At 41.5% G+C, this 21,016-nt stretch overlaps 1 protein-coding gene across 2 annotated transcripts in view; it reads right to left on the bottom strand.

The window, feature by feature from the left end:
* PAK3 (p21 protein (Cdc42/Rac)-activated kinase 3) overlaps positions 1-18,511 on the bottom strand; it is a 41,633-nt gene extending 23,122 nt beyond the window's left edge. The window contains exons 1-7 of one of the 2 annotated variants that reach the window (XM_014955162.1): positions 18,316-18,511; positions 11,843-11,943; positions 8,251-8,295; positions 6,975-7,128; positions 5,216-5,253; positions 2,566-2,697; positions 1,473-1,635 (exon numbers count right to left, since the gene is read on the bottom strand). In XM_014955162.1, the coding sequence (XP_014810648.1) occupies positions 1,473-1,635; positions 2,566-2,697; positions 5,216-5,253; positions 6,975-7,128; positions 8,251-8,295; positions 11,843-11,943; positions 18,316-18,490 (808 nt within the window). In that variant the 5' untranslated portion in view covers positions 18,491-18,511. The remainder of the gene's footprint in view (positions 1-1,472; positions 1,636-2,565; positions 2,698-5,215; positions 5,254-6,974; positions 7,129-8,250; positions 8,296-11,842; positions 11,944-18,315) is intronic. The other variant, XM_014955163.1, reaches the window with a different exon arrangement.
* Between the last annotated feature and the right edge of the window lie 2,505 nt (positions 18,512-21,016).

Raw genomic sequence — 21,016 nt, 5'->3', positions numbered from 1 at the left:
ACCTGCTCGTAACTATCTGCTCTGGCATTTATTTCACTGTGCCCTCAGCTAAAGCTACTGAACTTATCCCTTGAATACTCCCTAATGGCACAGAGATTCAGTTCTTTTTAGTCTTGTCAAAATGCTACAGATGCAGAAGACCCTCCACAAGGAGCTGAAATCTCACAGCGAAGGAAGGCTTCAGCCTCTGCAGTCACACCAGCCATCAGCAGCAGGGCAGGTACAACAAAAAGGTAGGTATAGCACAAGAACCAGCATTGACACAATCACTATGAAGAAGCCACAGCCAGACTGCACCCCTTTACAAGCAGTTGCCCCCATTAAAGACAAAATGTTATTGGCTTTGAGATCAAACACAAGGAGGTATAGATCAATCTACTTTTTGTCCTAACAGGGAATGGTAGACACAGGATAAACTAGGCTATGTTATGAACCCAACAATTCATTATCTGAGAACACAGCACCACCAGCTATTACGTGCAAAAAGCAGATTAAATCGGTTGTACTGCAGAATCACAAAGGGCTTGATGTGTTTTCCTAGAGTATGATCTGTGCAGGGGTTTGGGGCCAATGGTTAGGATTCTAATAGTATTAACTGGCTGGGAATTAGCTATGACAAAGTGCCATGTATCTGAGGAATACACAGTGGATGTGCTGGAGGCTGGCTCCTGAGAAACGCTTGCAGTGCAGGTTTACCACATCATGCCACATTGATGTGTCTCTCTGATACATCTTTATGAGCATAAAGCTAAGAAATAAAATAAGGTTTGTTATAAAAGTATTTTTTTTTCTTTTGGGGCACATTTAAAACACCTCTTCCTCTCTATTCACAGTGTCAATTTTGATGTTCTTTTAAAGGAGTTCTCTCTGATAAAAATGTAGAGTTCTTATAAAAACGAACTCTGATATATTAGTAGAAGTAGTAACAACAATTGCAAAAAGGACACCAATAGAATATCTGTGGCAAGAGAGCTCCCTGAGGCTGGAAGGAATCAGCTTAGTGCTCTAGTTGTCTACTGGTAAAAAAAATACAACAAAAAAAACCCCAAGAACGAAACCCAAAAAACCCCACACAACAAAACCCCAGTAGATTTCTGCAAAGTATTCTGGCTCCGATGACTGTTGAGAAGTCAGGAGTCTAAAGAGAATTTAGGAACCCGAGTATTCTGTTTGATTTGGCCATCAGCACACAGGAGTTCACTAGGTCATTCACTAACTCACAGCCTTCTGCTCAACCAGAAATAATCTCGGCTTTTGCCTTTAGCATAGAAGGAAGCACAGGCAAATCCAGCCCAGCCACAGTAACCCTCAGAGGCAGAAGGAAAACCCACAGTGCTCTCTCACTTCCTCTAAGCTCAATAAGAGTTTGTAAGTGACTCTGTGACACCAAACTGATGAACATTTGGTGCATATAACCCTGAGACGTGCGTACAGTACATTGCTTTATCAGACAAGAAATACAGAATACGTACTCAGTTTCTCTAGGATCTCCTCATCTGTCATCTTGGATTTTTTTCGCTGCCGGTCTGTGTTTCTGTACAAAGTGTTTGTGTTGGAGTTTTCAGGTTGGGGAGTGGTGGCTTCTTTAGCTGGTGCTGGTGCAGCGGCAGGTTCAATTACAGAGCGTGTGTAGATCTGTGACAAGAAATTATTTGTGTCATAAAGGTGGCTTGCAGAGATGCCCCTGAGATCATATTTCAAATACAAATCCTTAGGAAGATCCTGTCTGCCACATACAGGACTCTTAAAATGTTTGGTTTTGCTGTCCAGCACTCAAACTGAATGGGCAAAAATGAAAGGCAAGTTTTACACTTTTTCATGGCCAGTTTCATTTTCAATTTTCTTGAAAGACAACTGAAACAATGGATTCTGTGTTGCAAGGACACATAAGTAGATCTGTCTGGAGCCCCAGAGTCTTGTTGCTTGATGCTCCTATGTTTTCATCGGTAACAAAATTACTTCAGTTTGTACATGTCTGAATAGAAGCAGGGAGCATCTCCCTTTTCTGATCATAACTGTCAAACTAACTTCTCATCAGTTTTTCAAGCTGTGTGGACTGGCCATTAGGAGCTGCGTTCTAGTCCTACAAAGACCTACCTTCTCTTTAAAATGCATAGCTGTGTAGGATTCTTCTCACCTAACTTCAGTTGCATAAAAGTTAAGGATGTAGCCTGAGCTGTTCATTTAGCTACTTATATCATCTGTGGAGGGGGACAGGTACCTCCAGGGGACAGTTTCTCCCATGTAACCTGCAAGGGTGTGAACTGCGTCTGATGACCGCTCTCTCCGCTGATGGCAGAGAACCTACACAGATACTTTGCACAAAGTTGCTCGCTTTTACCAGCAGCATTAAAAGACACAAACTAAGATAAATTCACAGACCCTATCAGAATCACAGGAAACCCATGACTAACTGAGATTTTCCTGGCGTCCATGGCCTGGGTGAAGCACTATGTCATGGTATGACTCCAGCCCTCAGGAGTCTTCATTTGCAAGTGCTGCCTGATCAGAAACATCCAGCTCTGAACTACACCAAACACAGAGCTAGCCAAAGCTGGGACTTACTGATTTTGTATGTTCTGGCCGTGGTGCAATAACAGGTGGAGGTTCATTGTCATCTTCCTCTTCTTCATCATCTTCATCCTCTTCTTCAGAAACAGAGGGAGCTAGCGGGGGTTCTGATGCTGTTTTCGTACTCTAGGGACAGACAGAAGCATGAGTGACAGTCACCATTTTGGCACTTGGAAGGTTTGATAACTACACACAACTTCAGTCTACTTAGACATCAGAAACCCATCGAGACACGCCTATAGTCCTACAGGCCTCAGTTCTAAGTTACACAGGTCACAATACAATTTAAAGGTTACAAATTACTGTGCTGTTTTCTTAATTTGTCTTGATGTTTTTCATTTTTGCTAAAAACAACTAAATCACTCCCATGCTTAGTGAAAGTCTAATTTCACAAAATGTAATGCTTGAATATATCACTACAAATCACATCTAGTTGCTGGTTAATTGCTTTGGCATTGTGTCTACAGAAATGCTAACAGTTAATTAAGCTAACAGGTGTCTACTGGCTAGGTTAATTAACACACTTCAAAGTGCAAAGACTCCTTCATCGTCTTGCTGGGAATTTGATTTTGGAGAGAAAGGCTATTTGTTTCTTTACTATTTTACCCGTAGGGTAATCCTATTGCCTGTTTCCAGTGTGCTGGATTTCCCTGTTTAGCAGCTCCTTTTTCAGCACCATCCTCCTCTTTACCTAATCATAAGTTAACAGGTTGATCTTTCCACTGTTTGCCTGTTTCTTACCCAGAGCAGCAGTAACCCTCTCAGCAGCCAGGTGCCTCCTGCAGTCCTGCTGGGGCTGCCAGGCAGGAGAAGGAGAAAAGCCCCTGCCAGGGTGTAGTTCACCTCCAGGCAGACTGCAAATACGGGGCAGGCAAGGGAGGTCTGGCCGAGCAGCTGTCTACGTGTAAACCAAAGCCCACAGTGCAGGTATTTAGGTGAGCTGAACACCCTCTGCCCAGCCACAGCCGCTACTCAGAGGCAGGGGGTTATAGCACAAATTGGCTGGTGAAACCAAAAGCTGAAAAGGTGCCTTGTTACGTGTTTACCAACTGCTTTAAAGCTGGCTGCAACAGGCCACTGGGAGAACTGAAGCAAGTCAAAGGCACTGTTCTAAATATTCACATCTCATTTGCGTTATCTTCAAAATGGCATCAATTTGGACCAGTATAAATACCAGCAAAGGATGGCAAGCAGGTAATGGCAAGAGCTAATCTTCATGTTTTGCTGAGTAATGACTGTATCATTGCTTTAAATCACCTGTACTTGAACACACAGTCACATAGATACACACAGAGCACTGTATTTTCTGTGAGACTCGGTTCCGTTACTCAACTTTTAAAGGCAAATGGTGAAACAGGTTATTAATGTGGCCAAAGTAGGGAATGAGACATCAGACATTCTGAACACCAGTTTAAGGGCCAACTCTGTCAAGCAAGGGGTTGTCCTAATGGAAAGGTGAATGTTACTTATCATACATTAGATCAGTGTATAGCTTTCTATGCAACATTAGCATACATGGGGATAGCAGATGGTTAAGGGAAAAATAAAGAAAGCAATAATCACATTTCTGTTATGTCAAATTCTTCTAACTATTTTTTCCACTGAGCTCCATGCTTGGTTTGACAGCCCTAAATTGTGCAGCTAGAACATATACAATGTCATATTATTTAACGCCAGACTCCCATTAAGGAGTGAAATGAAATTAAAGTAATTTCAATGACTGCTCCATCCTGTCAGGGAGTTGTTTTCCCCGTACTATAACATTCAACCAACATTCTCTGAGTCGGTAACTTTTGAAAGCTGACATCTTGACTCACCTGTCTGCATCTACTAGAACAAAATACCACAGCATCTGCCAATGTGTCCATACCCACTGGAAAACCTTCCCACTGGAAGGCTCTACTATGCTCTGGTGAACCCCAAACTTCCTTTTAAAAGTGTGTTTTATTAAAGACAAAGAAAGTGGCATCAATTGAAAATCTGAAGTGTGAATATTCAAAGATGGTTTTGATTTCATTATACACACTCTCTTCTGTGTAATCACAAACTTAAAATTAAGTTGCTTAACACTTGAAAATAAAGGCCAAATCCCCATTCAGTCATTTGCTATTTAATGCACTAACATTAACACTAATAAATCTGGACAATATTAATGTGGATGTCATGACTGCATCTCTGGGATTGCTATGGCAATCCAGTATTAATTAGAGTGGATGATTATTTAAAACTTTCTTTCAATGGTTCCAGTGAGTTACATATCAATTATAACCTTATTTATATTCAGCTACATATCCAGCTGTACTAAGGATAAATCATAAAATTTAATAGAAATGGATTCTGAGTTGTTAAAACTAAATTAAAATGGGCTAATTAGACAGCACTGCATATTGTTGAGCATTATATATTCCACAATGGCTAAGAACAGCAAGCAATCTTCTGTCTGCAAAACCAGACTTTCATCTGTTTAAAAGTTTTTAAACAGAAAATTAGAAAACAGCCAGTGCTCCCTTTTCTGCTGCAGCAAAGACACTAAAACGTAGCTTCTTTCAGCCTCCAAGGCTGGCACTGTCACAACAGGCAAAGCTCACAGCTTGCTCCACAATTCCTAAACACCAAGAAAGTCGAGGGTTACTTTCACACTCACCGAAGGATGGGCTTCTATGTATCCGTGGGCGCTTTTATCTGCAATGGGCAAGGGGAAAATTAACCAGATGCTGTTATAAAACTGCCTGTTGTGGGGAGTCCCACAGAACAAGTAAATCCAAACAGATAGCATTTTTCTTGCACAACACCCTTCCAGTAGCAATGGTTATTTCACCTAGCAAGCAAGATAACAGCATGAAATTCTGGGTTATTCTTTTTCTAGTTTCTTGTGTCTATTTTTTGCTAGTAAATAAAATACATAGAAACTTGGTCAAGAAAATGCAAATTGTTCTTTAACAGTCAATGCCTCTGTTCCACCTAAGAGCTAAAGCACCTTTTAAATTTTATTTTTATATAAATTGCAAGTATTGATTCTCTTTAGTTTGTGAAAATGTTTCCCCATAAAAGCTTCTGCAAAATCCCCCTTTGCTGTGGCAGTTCTATTCTGACAGCACAGTAACTTAGGAAGGTTCAGGAGCATACAGTAATTGTTTTGAATTTTGCATTTTGTCATAAAACTAATTGCTATTTTAGCAGACATTAAGTGTCAAGCTAGACAGTCAAATCTTTTAATTATGGAATTTAGAAAAAAAGATGCTCAAAAGAAGATAAATGCTACTAAATTCTGGAGATAACCACAGTTTTTAGAAGGACTTCTGAGAAGCTCTCCCCAGTCTGCATTTTGGAAGTTGTATTGGTTCAACCAGTAAACTGAGGAAATTGCAGACTCCACTGCCACAGACCATTGTGTGTAGGGAACTGAACCACCAGGTTAAATTACAGATGCTGTCCACACCCTGTTGGACAGAGATACCCCCTTATTAACTAAAGCTGTTGACATAAGCTTTACCAAACTAGCGGTATCTTGAAGGCATTTTTGTTTAAAAGTCAACGCAGTTATTAAGGAATAGCAAAAGAACACATCAATACAAAAGCCAGACACGCTGCACCTAGTAAAAACTTCTGCTTACATGCTAGATGTGTCACCAGCCAGAGTGTCTGGCAAAAAGAAAGAATGGACCAAAGGAAAAAAAATGCCAACTGCAGCACAGACTTGGTCTCTCGTTTTCGCAAGGTTACACTAGAATTCTGCAGACTGTACATAACCAAGGGAAAAAATGACACCCCCATCACATTTGCAGGCTTTCAGACAGTAACATCTAAAACACAAGTATGTTCCAGGAACGAGCACGCTACGGAGGTTGCTCTGGACACTGATGCATTCTCATTCTCAGTGGCAACATTCCTCTTCCATCACAATAGCAGCCGTTCTAGGTTTGTGAATTTATGCCTAGCAACCTAACCTGCCCTACAGATAACGCAAAAAAATCATCAAAAATTCTCCTCTACCACGAAGTATCACAAAAAATTCTCGTAGTCCCTAACCTATTGCTCACAGGATGCAAGAGTAACTCATAAAATCAACAGAAGAATTATACCCTGTACCCTAATCTGAACATTGTAAAGGGAAAAGGATGTGAAGAAACAAAAGTAAACATGATCTTTGGCCATAAGTCTTCTGAATAAAAATGGTAAAGATTGTTCCATCTAGTATCTTATTTAGTTTTAAAAGCAAGGAACAAGGAAAAGTCACGATTTCAATGACATTTAGGGGACAAAAGGAGAAATATAATTCATTTCAGGAGCATTCCACAATGTGGAATTTTTTAAGATTGCTTCTTGAACACTTGAATGTTGAATTTTGGTCTGACTCATTTTGGGTCTGACGCTCCCTTTTTCGCAGTGAGGTGTCGACTTACCTCCTGACGTAAAGCTCATATATTTCTGGTTGTTAACTGTTTCTTTGGAATCATAAAATTTGAGAACATCTAGAACAGCTTGTGGGTTCTTCTTCTGCTCCAGTTTTGTTATGTTGGAGGTCTGTAGTAGCCTGGCCCACTGCTCTGGAATGCCCTGTAGATGTCAAGTGGAAAGAATGTGGATTTAGAACATTTAACAGCCACAGCCTCACAGATCTTTACCAAGATCCCATGCTACCTGTAAGATTACTTTCAGAAATTTTGATTGACACCTCACAATTAAAATTAGTGGCTTATACATTAGATGCAATCATTTTCTTCTCTATCAAAATATAGAGCTAAAACCAGGATCCAACTTTAAAAAGAAAAGAAAGTTATGACTGTGATAGGAAAAAAAGTGCATGAAACTCATCTTTAAATCAACTCCGCTCTTCCATGGAATAATGATTTAAGGCTTAGCTTGTTATCCTGGTGATTCAGTGCAGACATAGCAAGACTATTCTATATTCATGGACAACACATTGTATTTTAGGAGCTTTACACTGGATTTTTAATGCTTAACACCACAAACACATTTTGCTGAAATGATCCTGCTATCTGATTAAAAGGAAATCCCCAGTCTGATACTATTCATTTTCAGCATACCAGGGAACACTGCGGGGTTAAGAATCTGCACTTAAATTCTCAAAATTGCCACACTGGGTTGTACCACTGCTGCTAAGGATGTCTCTTTTTTGAGCTCCTGTAGCTCTTTAGGTTTTCTACTGTAAATATGGAGAAAGCAGGGACTCAGAAAACAGGCTGAGAGTGCCGAAGCCTCGCATGAATTCTCGGACATCTTACAAGTGAGGGTGGCATTTGAAAATTGACCCAATCGCTGAAAGCCGCAGCTCTGCATTGAAATCATTTGATGAAAATTGCTTTAAATATCCAGTATAATTTCCTAAATTTGAAAGCCTGCAATTTTCCCCATTTACTGCACAGCCAACATCTACCAGCGAATTGTAAGGCTTCTTGATGATAAACTATACCTGAAGTACATTTAAACTTAGCCTTGTTGCCACCCCAATCTAGGTAAACACTTTAATACAGCTTCTTCCTAAGAAGTTCTCCACAAAACAATGTGTGACATGGGCCTCCAAAGTTTAGGATTAATGGAAAAAAGTGGGATAAGCCAAGCAACAAATCTACTGCAAACACATCAACCTGCTGCTGCAGTGCTATGACATCTCAAAGAAGCATTTTGATGCAAGATTCTTTTGGGCCTGTGACGCACCTCTGGGAGCTTCCCTGTGCACATCTGTGAGCCATAGAGATCTGGCTGTAATGGACGTAAATAAAGAAAGAAAAGAAAGTTAAAACAGAATGTGGGACAACTTAGAAGGTGGTAGGAGGAAACCAATGGGCCAAAATGGGGAAGTCCCATCTAAAATGGGATTTACAAGGTAGATACCAAAGAGAGTAGGTGGTGGACAGGCTACAGGAAGGCAGGCTTAGGAAAACAGAAAAATCACAACTGTTCCAAAGTTTGGAAGCATCATTCCCCCTTCTCTCTTTTTTTAAAACCAGTTTTTCTCTCCCTCATAAAAATACATTACTGAGGATTAATGGCAAGTGACTGGAAAAATTACCTGTAATTTCTTTTTTTTAGTTAAAAAATAAAAATAATAGAGAAAGATCTGGGCTTTTGCTGTTTGTCTAATTTGGAAAGCCAGGTTAGCATTTTTGAATGGCTCTACACAAGTTTTTTTCCAACGGTTCTCCAGCTCCAAGATCACAATTGGCCAGTGCACGAAACAGAGTGCAGTGGAGAACACAGCTGGTCAAGATCAGATTTCACACTGGGAGGTTGTGTATTGTCGTAACACAAATAATCTATGTGTGTCAGACTGAAAATCAGGACGATTCTAAAGAAATGCTTGATTAGATCAATAACATGCAACTTCTTTGGATCTATAGCCACAACTTTCTCCCACTTGCTAATGTCGTAACTTTGAAACTTTAGAAGTTTGGTGGGTGACCACATTTCATTCTAGACTGGGGATCAGGAAACTGTTTCAAAAATGCATGCCTTACAAAACGCACTCCCCAAAGCCCTGCAAACCACACTTCTTCCTCCATTCAGAAAATGCAACTGTTTCTTCAAAATAAATTAACAGAAAGCTCTAGCAGCATGCTCCCGCCCAACAGTTTCCAACCAATTTTATTTTGAGCTTTAAAAGCCTCAATTCTTAGCAAATGTGGTTGCTCCAAGCACAGTGAAATGGAGATACAACATACGTTCATGAGCAACAACACAGCTTGGTGCTCAAGCCTGAAAGCCAAAAACTCAGGAGCCCATGCAGCTTTGATTTGAGATGCGACTAACAGCAATCAGGTAATGCAGCTGGGGGTGACTGTTCGGTGTCAGAAAATGGCCCGATGCATTGCACATAACAGTAGAGCAGACACTACTGGCATGACAACTGTCATAATTCCAAACAACCCCCCCATATATTTGCACATCTACTGGACATTCCCATGGCACTTCCAAACTTTTGAAAGAGACAGACAGTGTGATCACTAGACAGTGGGAATATTTTTACATGATATGGCTAGTGGCAGTCCCTTCAGCAGGACATACTTACCACGGGACTGCTCAGCTGATACACGGGTTGTATCCAGGTTGGGACAAATCAAACATGCCTAATGTAGTGTGTAACACAATCCTTGCACCTGGGATTAGCTGGGAGCTGACAGCCAGTGCTTTGACTGACATTTTACTGCACCAGGGACTGCAGAGTTAAGTCCTGCACTGCACAGGGGAAGTCACCTGTCCCTTTGGTTTGTTTTAAACTAGTTAGAGCCTTCTCAATCTGCAGCACTGCGCTTCCACGCTTTAGGAATAGCTATTATTGTAGAAATACTGTGTAACTGTAAAACAGCAGCCATATAATGTCCACTGTTTTGAAAGGTTAAAAGATATTTTAAAAAAAGTGCTACAGTAATAAAGCTGGACATATTTAGCCATGTACAATCGCTTTGTTCCATAAAAGGCCAGGACCTGTGCTGGTAAAAAAATCTTTGATGCTAGACTGATCTGACACACTGGATGATAATAACAACCTTCAAACTGATCCAAACCCTGATCTCTGAAGTACTGCTAGGGAGTGCTCATGCTTAGAAGTGAAGTGTGTTAACCTCGACGTCCCTCCTTTTTGTTCCAGCTGGCGGGGACGTGAAACTAACGGGGATCCTCACCACCAGTCAGCTACCAGAGAATGTGACCCATTGCATTTGCATAGAGCCAGAAGGAAAAAGTCTGAAGCACAGGGTAGAAATAAAGGCAGAAGGCTGAAAGGAAGAACAAATATAGAATAAGAACAGCTGAACATTCAGTGGGGAGGGCAGTGAAACAAGGAAGAGAGGAAGGAACGGACAAGGAAGGAAGGACAGACAAGAAGAAGGGATGGAAACACAAAAGGGAGAAAACAAAAGCAGAAAATAACAGAATACATAATAAGATACCAAGACAAAGTAAATGTTCTGAAGATTAATCAGAACAATAAAGTGGCTACAGGGAAAGACAGAGAGGGAAAAAAAAAACAACAAAAAGAGGAAAGCCAGGATAGATAGCAGGGAAAAGTTTCTAATAAAAAAGGACCACATCTGGGCTTTTTAAATGTGCATTTAATCAGCCCTAAGGTTTGGCACAGAATAAATTCTGAAGTAAGATTTTATAAGTGACATCTGTGTTAAAAAGCCTAATTAACTAGTCCACATATTTTAATGTAGCTGTATTTCCTAATTACTAAGGATAATTCAATTTCACTACTCCTTTGAAGACATGTTGTCATTAAATGTGTCTTTTTGCTTCTATTGTTATTGTTGTTGTTGTTATTATTACTATTGCTACTGCTACTGTACCACACCGGAAGTTTCCAGCTTTCTGAAATATTTTTGAGAAACAGAAGTAGCTAAGTAAAAAATGATGAAGAAATCACACTTAGGGCTCAGATTCTGAAAATTAACTGTCCTTTGCCCAGGCAAATGATTTGTCCCATCCCGTTTGGTGTATGCAGCCAGTCAGCACTAGCACACTTCACAATTTGACGCATGGTGATAACACAGTCTGACCACTTAGCTCACAGGGTACTACTGATGGTACAGAAATTTGCTAATGTTTCCTCTCACCTCCACAGTTCAATCAAATTTAAGCTTACTGCCATCCTAGTTTTAAGGATTAATGGTTTCAGCACCTAAGTAGTAGTCTGAGAGAAAATGCTCTGAAGCCCCCTGCAGACTTCAAGGAGCTTCTACCAGACTCATTTTTCCCAACACTTCATACACTTTGTTGTGATGTAAGTAAAAAAAGCTGATTGCTATTTTATTAATACATAAAGGCTAGAAACGTGTCTGATCACCTAGCCTATGGACATATTTTGAAGGATATTAAATTAAAATGAATGGACTTCCACAACACTGCTGCTTTCTGGGCATCTCCAAGGGCTGTCTGCAGAGCAGCTGGACTTTGCACTTTAGGGCTGATTTTCTACAGCAAGACATACACTATGCACACGTGTGGGGTTTTTTTATCCTTTTCTAGAAATGCTGAATAACCAACCCTGTAGCAGCTTGTGAGATGCATAAAAGCATATACCTATGTTCCTCCTAGTTTTCATTTTCCACAGGCACTCTGCTGACAATCCTTGGAGAAAAAAAAAGCAGCCTGAATCAGAAGTAAAACACTCCAAATCCTAAGCCAAACATATAAAAGTCTCTTTCTTCACAGCCTAACTGCTGTCATCTGACGTTTCTGGCAACAGGAGGTTATTTTACCATCAAGAAACTAGAAGCTCTGGTGAGCACGCAATCCAGCGGTTACTTACTGTGAATTCTCCAGTGACAGCATCAAATCCCACATGAATGGTATGTTCAAAGTCGGAAGGAAGAGAGATCTCAGGACGTTCTTTCTCTTTCTTCTTGTTGGCTAGAGGCAAAACATTAACATGCACTTATTTTCTGCCCAGCTTTTCATTCAAAAATTTTCACAATCAAGTGTGCTCAAAATAGTATTTTAAAAGTGGAAAACAAATCAATTAACATCCATCCTACTTGACAAACAGACTCAAGCTAATACAACACCTTAACTGTCAGCTCCTGTTTAGGAAAGTCTAGAAAGTGTTATTTGATTTTGGCTTTCCTCCAATCAGTGTCACAGCTGCCAAAGCAAGCTGTTCATGAAGTAGCCTTCCTAGGCTATCTCTAACCAGCATGATTTCTATTATCAGTTCCTTTTGTATTAAGTTTTCACATCCAGCAACTAAGTCCTGTTCGACTTCACTCTGTGGGCTCCTGCAGAAATAAAGCACCCAGGACACACATGTGCATGCCTCTTTGCGTGTGTGTCTTTTCTCCAACATGCTTTGAACCCGTTGTCAAACTCAGCCAGATTAGAGGTTTTTTTTAAGATAACCAGGTTCCTACAAGTTCTGTGAAAACAGGCAGCTCAGGAAAAGACAAAGATCCTATTCCTGCCTCTCCTCTGAGTAAAAGGCTGAAGCAGCAGCTCTGTATTAGAAACTACAGAATCTGCACAGCAACAAGATCCCATAAATACCACTGGAAGGGCTTCATGTGAGCTCTCAATTAACTAAGACATATAACTATAAACCCCAAGCTTTATTAGTCACCAGGAATCCCTTGTTTTTAAATCACTCCACCAGTATTCACACACAGTGGAGTATCTTATTGAGTGAGACTGACTTTGAAGTCAGCCAATCTGCATGTTTCTCATCTCCTTCCTATTTTAACACCTTTTGAAAGTAACATCCCTTGTGGTCATCCATCTCCTGTGCTTTCTACTCTTGACAAATCTCACTTTAGCCCAGTTTTACTGACCCAAATAAAGAATGCGCGGAATAAAAGCTGAGAGAAGCTGCCTTCACTCCAATGCATCAAGAACCCACGTTCAACAGATTTCTCAAAAAAATCTTGACAATAATGCCAGTTCTGGACAACTCCCAAACACCCAGATAAACATAGCATAAATCCATGTTCAAATATCTAACCTGCTGGCAAGTACCGGAAATATTTGGCTTCCCTGGAGAGCCAGCACGCTCCAAGACTACCTACCACCTGGTTGAATAATGCAGTACAGAGCTATCTGTAGGACCTTCTCTAGTGCCAGTGGTAGAGCTGTAACAGCCGAGAGAGGAACTGCCATTCTGCCAAATACATTGGTCATTTCAGTGGAAAAATTACATGCTAATGATTAGAACAAACACTACAGTGCCCACCTGCAGTATGCAAGAGTTACTAACACAAATTCAGGAAATAAGACACTCAAAGTGCTCATGCAGAATACAATAAAGCCACATGATCTCACATCTTTAAAGAGAGGACTCTGCACCCCACGATCCCACCTCTCCTCTGCTGCCTTTCTTACCACTTCAATGCATGTCTGGTTTACATATTCTCATTGTGGTCCTCAGCAGGTTTGCTCTACAGATGTGATGTGATGTGACTTCACACTAACAGTTATGAAAAATCCAGAGATATACAAGAGGTTATGTTGTGCCTATCACCATGGGACTCTCTACCAGGATCTCTAAATGCCAGCACATCACCATGAGCACATGTGCCATAGTTACACATCAGCAGGAGAGAAAGGAGCAGTTGTTTAGGTTCTGTCTTTGCCTTCCATATTCCTTGAGTGCAGTGCCAGTGACATCCATGCTATGTACATCAAAAACAGGTGGATGAGGACAATTTTGTGTGTGTCCTATTTCAAAAGTAAGTGTCCCCTTCCATCAGTATCAACCAGGATGGAGCTTTGCGAAATCTACTTTCAGGCACGTCAGCCTTCTAACACAAAGCACTACACTCATGGACTTTGAATTAACATTCTCCTGCAGTGTTTTAGTATTATGTTTGCCAGCTTCTTAAGTTTATGGGGGGTCTTGTCCAAAGGCTGAACTCACTATGTATCAGCACCGCTCCCAGCTTGGGTCTGTCCTCCCCACAGATTGTAGCTCCACAAGGCCTCTCTTTGCGTATCTTTCTTATTCTACCTTACAGCTTCCTTTAGTTGGAAGATGCTCTGCTCTTCATAATTATAGTCTAGAGTATTTTGGATGTTTCTAATCTTTTCTCTGCATTTGTGCATGTATCCTCTATTAATTGTCACCTTTTGTCTGTACTGCACACCCCTACACAATATTAATTGATGAATTATTTTCATTTAGCATTCAGTAAAGATGGCAGCAATGTATCAAACACAAAAGCAAAGGTTTTTCCCCTTCTTTTATCTCTAAGACTATGTTGTTTAACTATCGAGACAGATGTTACCACCTACAAGATGTCATCTCCATTCAGCATATATAACTTTTTATTGTTAATAAAAAACCTGACCTCTCCTACCTCATTTGCAAGAACATGCAGTGAAAATTAGATTTAAAGGATCATCAAATTCAGTTCAAAGCAACAGCCAAATCTAGAAGCGAAATAAGGCACCACAAAAAACATTAAGTCAAAAGCAGCACTTGTCCATTCTAGGCCTCTCCTGCTGAAAGCAAGCGTTGCAGCTCATTCCCCAAGATTTGGCTCATCTGCTTCACGGACCTCTGTCTAGCAGACTGTAGATATAACACCTATGGTCCAAATGCTGATAAATTATAAATTAAATATAAAATTAAACATCTCCTTGCAACACCCTCACCCCTCCCCAGTCTAAAAATTTTGTTATGTGTGCTCTGCGACTCAAATCACTTTTTTTTTTACCAAGCTGGCAAAATGATACGAAAAGGCATGACTTCTTTGAAGCAGTGACTGATTGCAGTCAAGGGTTTTATACTGGACATTCCTATTTGATTTTCTTATAAATGCCCCTCACAATGCACTCCTGCTGCACAGCAGTTAGCCATGAGGGCCACCCACACCACCTCAGCAACCATTACAGATTAAAAGAGAACAAGGAAAGAGTGTTCTGTCTTCCACAGTCTGCATCATCATCATCATCATTATGTTAAAAGAGCAGTTGTTTGGCAGAAAAATGTGACTCAGCTAAGTGGCAGTTTTCCTCCAGAGGGAGGAAGGGTTTGACCTCACACTTATACCCTCCTGTTCACTCCCCTCCTCTTCATCTCTTTCTGTTCTTTCCTCCATTCCCTCTCCCTTCCACTGTCACTCACGCTGTCCTCCCATACTTCCTGCTCTGCTCCTCCTGTCTTACTCCAGCAGCCTTGTCCTTTTCTTTCTTCTCCATTAATCTTAACCCTGCTGGGTTTTTCTTCTTCCATCTTTTCTTGTTTTTCTGTACAGGAGGCAACCAGATGACTAAAGGTCAGACTGCTCCCATCCACAGCTAAGTCTAAAGCAGCTTCAATGGAAATGATATTGTGCACACAGTAATCTTAACAAAGATGTACTTCAGCTGAAACGGACATCTGAGCTGTGGTGGGCCTGCTCCTCTCTCATTTCTTTAGGTTGAATGCTCTACAACACCTTCATGGAGCCACCAGTTCACACACAGTATTAATTTATTTCATGGCATAGCAATTGCAGGTGGTTTAATGAAAGAACACAGTTGTATCAAACAACTGGAAGAACACAAGTCATTTCCTTCTGCTCTCAATTCTACTGAGGTAACAGCACACTCCTGAAAGGAAACACTGGTGTTATGAACTCCACTATGGCTGCCATCACAATCATGACCTCCGAGGAAAGCAGACTAATTTCACAGCACGGGCTATGGGGGAATGGGTTCAGCTCCTTGTTCCACTCAGATTGCCCACGTGACACTGGAAATGTATTTCAGTTGTCTGCCTTGGCTTCCTGCCCCCAGGTAATGGGGTACCCTTACCCAAGAGATGGGGTGAGAGGAACTACACCAAGGAACATAAGGAGGTCAGGTGCTATGGGAAGGAGCAGGACACTAATGCTTAAGTGGCTTATTTCAACTGTAGAAGCACAGAGGGGCCTCACAGAGTCATCAGTGTCTTTCTAAAACAAGGTTTTAATCACAGAACTGCTCAAAACCTTACTGAAACCCTTACACTCCAACAGGGGAGTGACTGCAAAGGATTCCTGGTCCCTGAGCACAACAACCCTGGCACACACGGTTGCCTTGGAGAGACAGAATCAGAATCTTCTAGGTTGGAAGGGACCTTAGAGATCATCTTGTCCAACCGTCAACCTAACTGACAAAAATAGACACCCACACAACAAACAAGGAGCAAAAGACCACACCACAGTGTACCCCTCCTCGCATCACTCCTGTCTGATGAGCAAATGAAAGGCAACAAAGTTCTGCAGGTTCAGGCAGAAACACCCTGCCATGGTGTATCCTTCACGTTCTGTTTACTAGCACCAATGGTGAATCATTAATATGAATTTGTGATGCTGCAAAGCATTGCACTAGATGAGAGCAGCCATATTAATCACCTGATTTATAAGCAGGACTCTCAAAAATGTGTCACACTGAGTCCATGAAGCATAGAGAAGCTAGCTGATACCCTGAGCCACAAGCCAACCCTGAGCTGAAACCACCTCAAGGGGGCTTGGCAAGTCAAGCTAAACTTCTTCCATTTATTATTTCACCCAACAAAATTAAGCTATACATCTTAGCTTACTTTCCATCACAGTCACATTTAAAATCATGATACTTGTATGTTTCCTAATATTGCCCTGACCAGTAGTTAATTACATCTATTTTTAATGTTATTGATCATTTTGAGGAGGGGTTGTTTCTCAATCTCCCCATTTCCAGCACCTCCTGCTTAAGAAATGTTCCCTCTAGGAATTAAATAAGCTAGGGGAGATCTTCATTTTAGGCTTTAAAAAGAATCAATTGAAAATTCATTTTGTTCCCAGAAAAGGACACTTTGGGAAGCACTATGCAGGGTGAACCAGCCAAGTTGGCCTGAGGAATGGGCCCATCCAGTCACAGCCTTCACACGAGAGAAGCCATCAGGACTGCCCCGACTGAGGGGAAGAATGGGGCTGAAATTGTGCTTTCTACCACCCAGGAGGAGCTTTGAATGCCAGACTGCCTCCGACTGCTCCACGTGACCTGTGACAAGACTCATGAAAGAGGCAGCCGAGCAGCGCAGGTGAGCTGGAGCTCCAGGGAATGACCACAGTTCCATATATTTGAGCTCTCCTTGGAGGAACAGTAATGCACATTGCATGTGGAATCCCACTGGAAATCCAGCTGGATTTTCTGCTGCTGATCACAACCCTTTAAGCCCAGCATTTCAGTCCATCTCACTGTCCACTTATTTAAACTGTACTTCATCAGCTTGTCTGTGAGAATATGATGGGAAGCTCTATTGGCACCTTACTAAAGTGCAAATAACACCCACTGCTCCCCCTTCCCTACCAAGCCTGTCATCTCATGAACCCTCAGTAGGGTTCAGCATGAATTCCCCTTTGTAAATCCGTGCTGACTATTCCTGATCACATTCTTATCCTTCATTTGTGTGAGAGTAGTTTCCAGGAGGATTTGCTCCACTGGCTTCCCAGGGACCAAGGTGAGGCTGATAGGCCCATAGTCCCCCAGTCCTACTTCTTAAAGGCAGAAGAGACATTTGCTTTTTTCCAGTCATCAGAAGCATCGGCCAGCCATCGTAACCTTTCAAAGATAATGAAAAGTGGCTTTGCAGTGACTTCAGGCAGCTCCCTCAGCACTTGTGGGGGCAGCCCATCAGTTCCCATGGCATTACAAAAAAAAATAAATCATAGAATCTTTCGCTTAATTCTATAAATACACTAACTCAAAACACACTCCTTTCTGCAAATGCATTTCAAATAATGAAACTGAAATACTGTTTCTTGCACGTTTAAAAGACTCTCTTGCTGTAACCACACCTAGCAGGTTTTAAACCAAGCCATTATGTGTATACTCTCACTGCAAAAGTAACAAGCAAGAAGAGCCTTGCTCCTGTTCCTGGAATGCAAGTGCATTAAAAAAAATAAATCCCCAAAAGTGTCAGGCATATTGCCTTCTCACTTCTGCAAATGTATTTCAAAAATACTCAACCTCATCTCTGTTTTTACTGCAAATGCAAAGCAAAATCCAAAGGAAAGGAGTCCCCAGCTTAACTATATTTTTAAAAGGCAAGTCGCACAATGTGTGTGTGTCTTGCTGGCTTTTCAAAGACAAGAAAGGAACTGACTGAACACCTCCTCCTCTGCTGAAACATGTTACTAGAGCAATTGGAACAGAAGGCTTTGGAAGGACTATACCATGTTCTGCAACTGAACCAGAAAGAAAACAGTGGCAGGAAGCAAATACGGCAACCAACAACGAGCAGAAAGCAAGCAGAGACGTAGCCGCCCATTCACACTGCTGATACTTTACTTTTATCCCCTCCTCCTGGGAAGATGGAGCGAAGCCTGGCTTTCTTGTTCTTCTCCTCAGGGGCCATGGGGAGCGGTTTGGAAGTGTGGTTTAGCGCTGAAGAATCGCGATTGTTGCTGTTCATTCTCAACGGTGGGGCTGGAGGTTTCTCTTCAACATCCAGACTATCGGACATCTTCAGCAGCCCTCACAGCCTCCTGCAAAAGCAGAACAGAAAGCACGTCTGTCAAGCAAGGATGCCAAGGCTGGTGTCCCGGGAAGGAAAGAGGGCAAGAAAAGCCTTCTGGTGGAATAAGGAAGCCTCTCTATCCGAGGTTTGCTCTGAATAACATTACTGCTGGTTGCTATAAATAAATGCAGTGCCCAATTACTAAAAATCACTTTATTACCATTAAAATCAAGCTTTTTTTATCCATGTTAAAGCCTTTGAAACTTTTACTTAGAACTTTTTTCTCCCTCTTGTTTACAGTCCAAATTTTCTTCTAAACCCAGACTTCCAAAGCAAAATTGAAATGATTTACTGAAACTACCTAGTATTGTAGTGAACCATTTTTATGATGTAAGAAACAAGGCGCACGTTGCAGGGATACAGACAGCAATGTTAACATCCCTGTTCCCTCCCTGCTCAGTGTTTGGAGAGGGTTTAATCCTGGGAGCGTGGGGCTTCAAAAGGAATGACCTTCCCAAAGGAAATTTATTCAGAGTTACCAATTAAAAACTTTCTTGCACATAAAAACAAGCAATACGTTTGCTTTAAAAATCAATCAAAATCTAAGCAGGAAAATGCCATATCATGAAAACAATCCCAAGTCTTCCTCTTTGTGTCCTGCTCCTACACAGGTCTGTACCACGGGGTTGTTTGTGGCACAGCCCTGAATACCGGCACCAGAAAGTCCCCAGTATGGTACATCAGCAAGGAGTGGACATGTACAGTCTTTTGTTGACTGCTATGAACAGGGGTACTGATCTAAAGAGAAAAAATACCCAGAAATTGTTACAAAACTTCAGTAGATTGGGAAAACATCGAGCAGGTAAGACATTTCAAATTCTTAATCTTTCTAGCGTATCTTAAATATTAAAATTCAAGTCTGGATTAAAGAGCTGGTTTAACAAACAAGCAATGTCTGATAAAATGAACTGTTTTAAAACCTGAAAATAGATTATGATTTCAGACAGATCAGATGTGATGTGGGCTACACTGCACATTTTTAAAGGTTACAATTGTACAGGCACCTCGACTTCCAACCCCTCTGAAATGAATGTGGCTCCTTTTATGGAAGGCACGTGCAGACCACCGCGCGTGTGTTACGGATCTCTCCTTGTGCTGATTCACAGATAACAAAAGTTACTGCACTCATCAGCGACTCTCTTAAATTTAAAATGAAGCAACTTATGTTTTTCAGCTGTGGAAGTCGTAGGGTTTTTTTAAGAAGTATCAGCCAAACATGGTGACTGCCACAAAGAGGCCCAGAAGCTCAGCTGGGAACAGCACCGCTGCTCTCGCTTTGGTCAGGTTGTGCTGCCGTGGCTGAGGGTTTTCGGGGTTGTCTGGCTGGGTTTTTTGGTGTGGTTTTTTTTTTGTTTGTTTGGGTTTTTTGTGGGCTTTTGTTTTGTTTTGAAAACCAAGGTTAAAGTTTCCAACAATTGCATTTATTTTGATATAGCTGGCATTTTGCCAGGATTTCCAGCTGATGTATTAATAGGGGATAATGAAATCTACACTGCCTCAACTGACAATACCTTCCACATAAAAACTAAATGATCAATGGAAACATTTAGAGATGTTCACTCTAGACTGTTTTTCATGACATGGGTATTTTAGCTTTTGTTACCATTCTCAAATTCCCACACATAAAACAATCACGTCTTTTTATTCCTTGACTTACATTTTTAATTTCATCTAAAAGAGATCCCAAAATGCCAGATCTGAGATTCAAAGTATCTTCAAAGCGACAAGAACAATAAACAAAATATACCATCACACCTCAGTTTTGCACTGGTCCTGGGTCCACAAAGCGTGGTTCCTGAACATCTGGGTCCCCAGGGGATCCCAGGGACCCGTCCCAGAGTCACACAGTTGAAACCCTAGCAACAAATGGTCCCAGCCCTCTCCCTAGTACATACAGCACAAAGCAGGGATCCTGGAAATCTTAATTCACAAACATGCACTGAAAGACCTTACTGACCCCAGCTGCTCACCTCCATCAGGGGAACAGTCTGTATGAGCACTTCATCAACTGGCTTGTGTTAAATAAGCAATCTGAGCTATTCTGGCATATTTTGCCTGCAGCAAATTAGAGAGAGCTCAAACAATTGCTCTGCTGGTAGATCAATATGGTGTTCACCAGCCAAAGAGGATGCCTACTCGTAAGCTTAAGCCCTATGTGAGCTGCTAGACCTCTCCTACACCTGGAGTTGCTGATCTCCACCTGTACATACTGTACAGGTAACCCTGAACCACAGCCAGCCACCGGCCAGGCGCAGTTCCCTATAGGGTCTAGAAGGGTGGAAAAGATCTGCAGCCTTAACTACTGAACATCAGGTGTTGGAGGCTGCTGTCAGACAGAAAGATGGTTTTGTCCTTCCCAACAAACCACCTGGGAAAGTAGAGAAGTGGTCCTGCACAGCCAACCGCAGTCCCCGGCATGTGCCCTGTCCCCACAAGAGGGCTCTGCCGACCCAGCCCAGCTGTCCAGGGAGA

Source organism: Calidris pugnax, unplaced genomic scaffold, assembly GCF_001431845.1.
Source record: "Calidris pugnax isolate Ruff unplaced genomic scaffold, ASM143184v1 scaffold38, whole genome shotgun sequence".
Lineage (NCBI taxonomy): Eukaryota > Metazoa > Chordata > Aves > Charadriiformes > Scolopacidae > Calidris > Calidris pugnax.
Note: the sequence above shows the minus strand (reverse complement) of the source record. Positions and strands in the feature narration are given on the sequence as shown.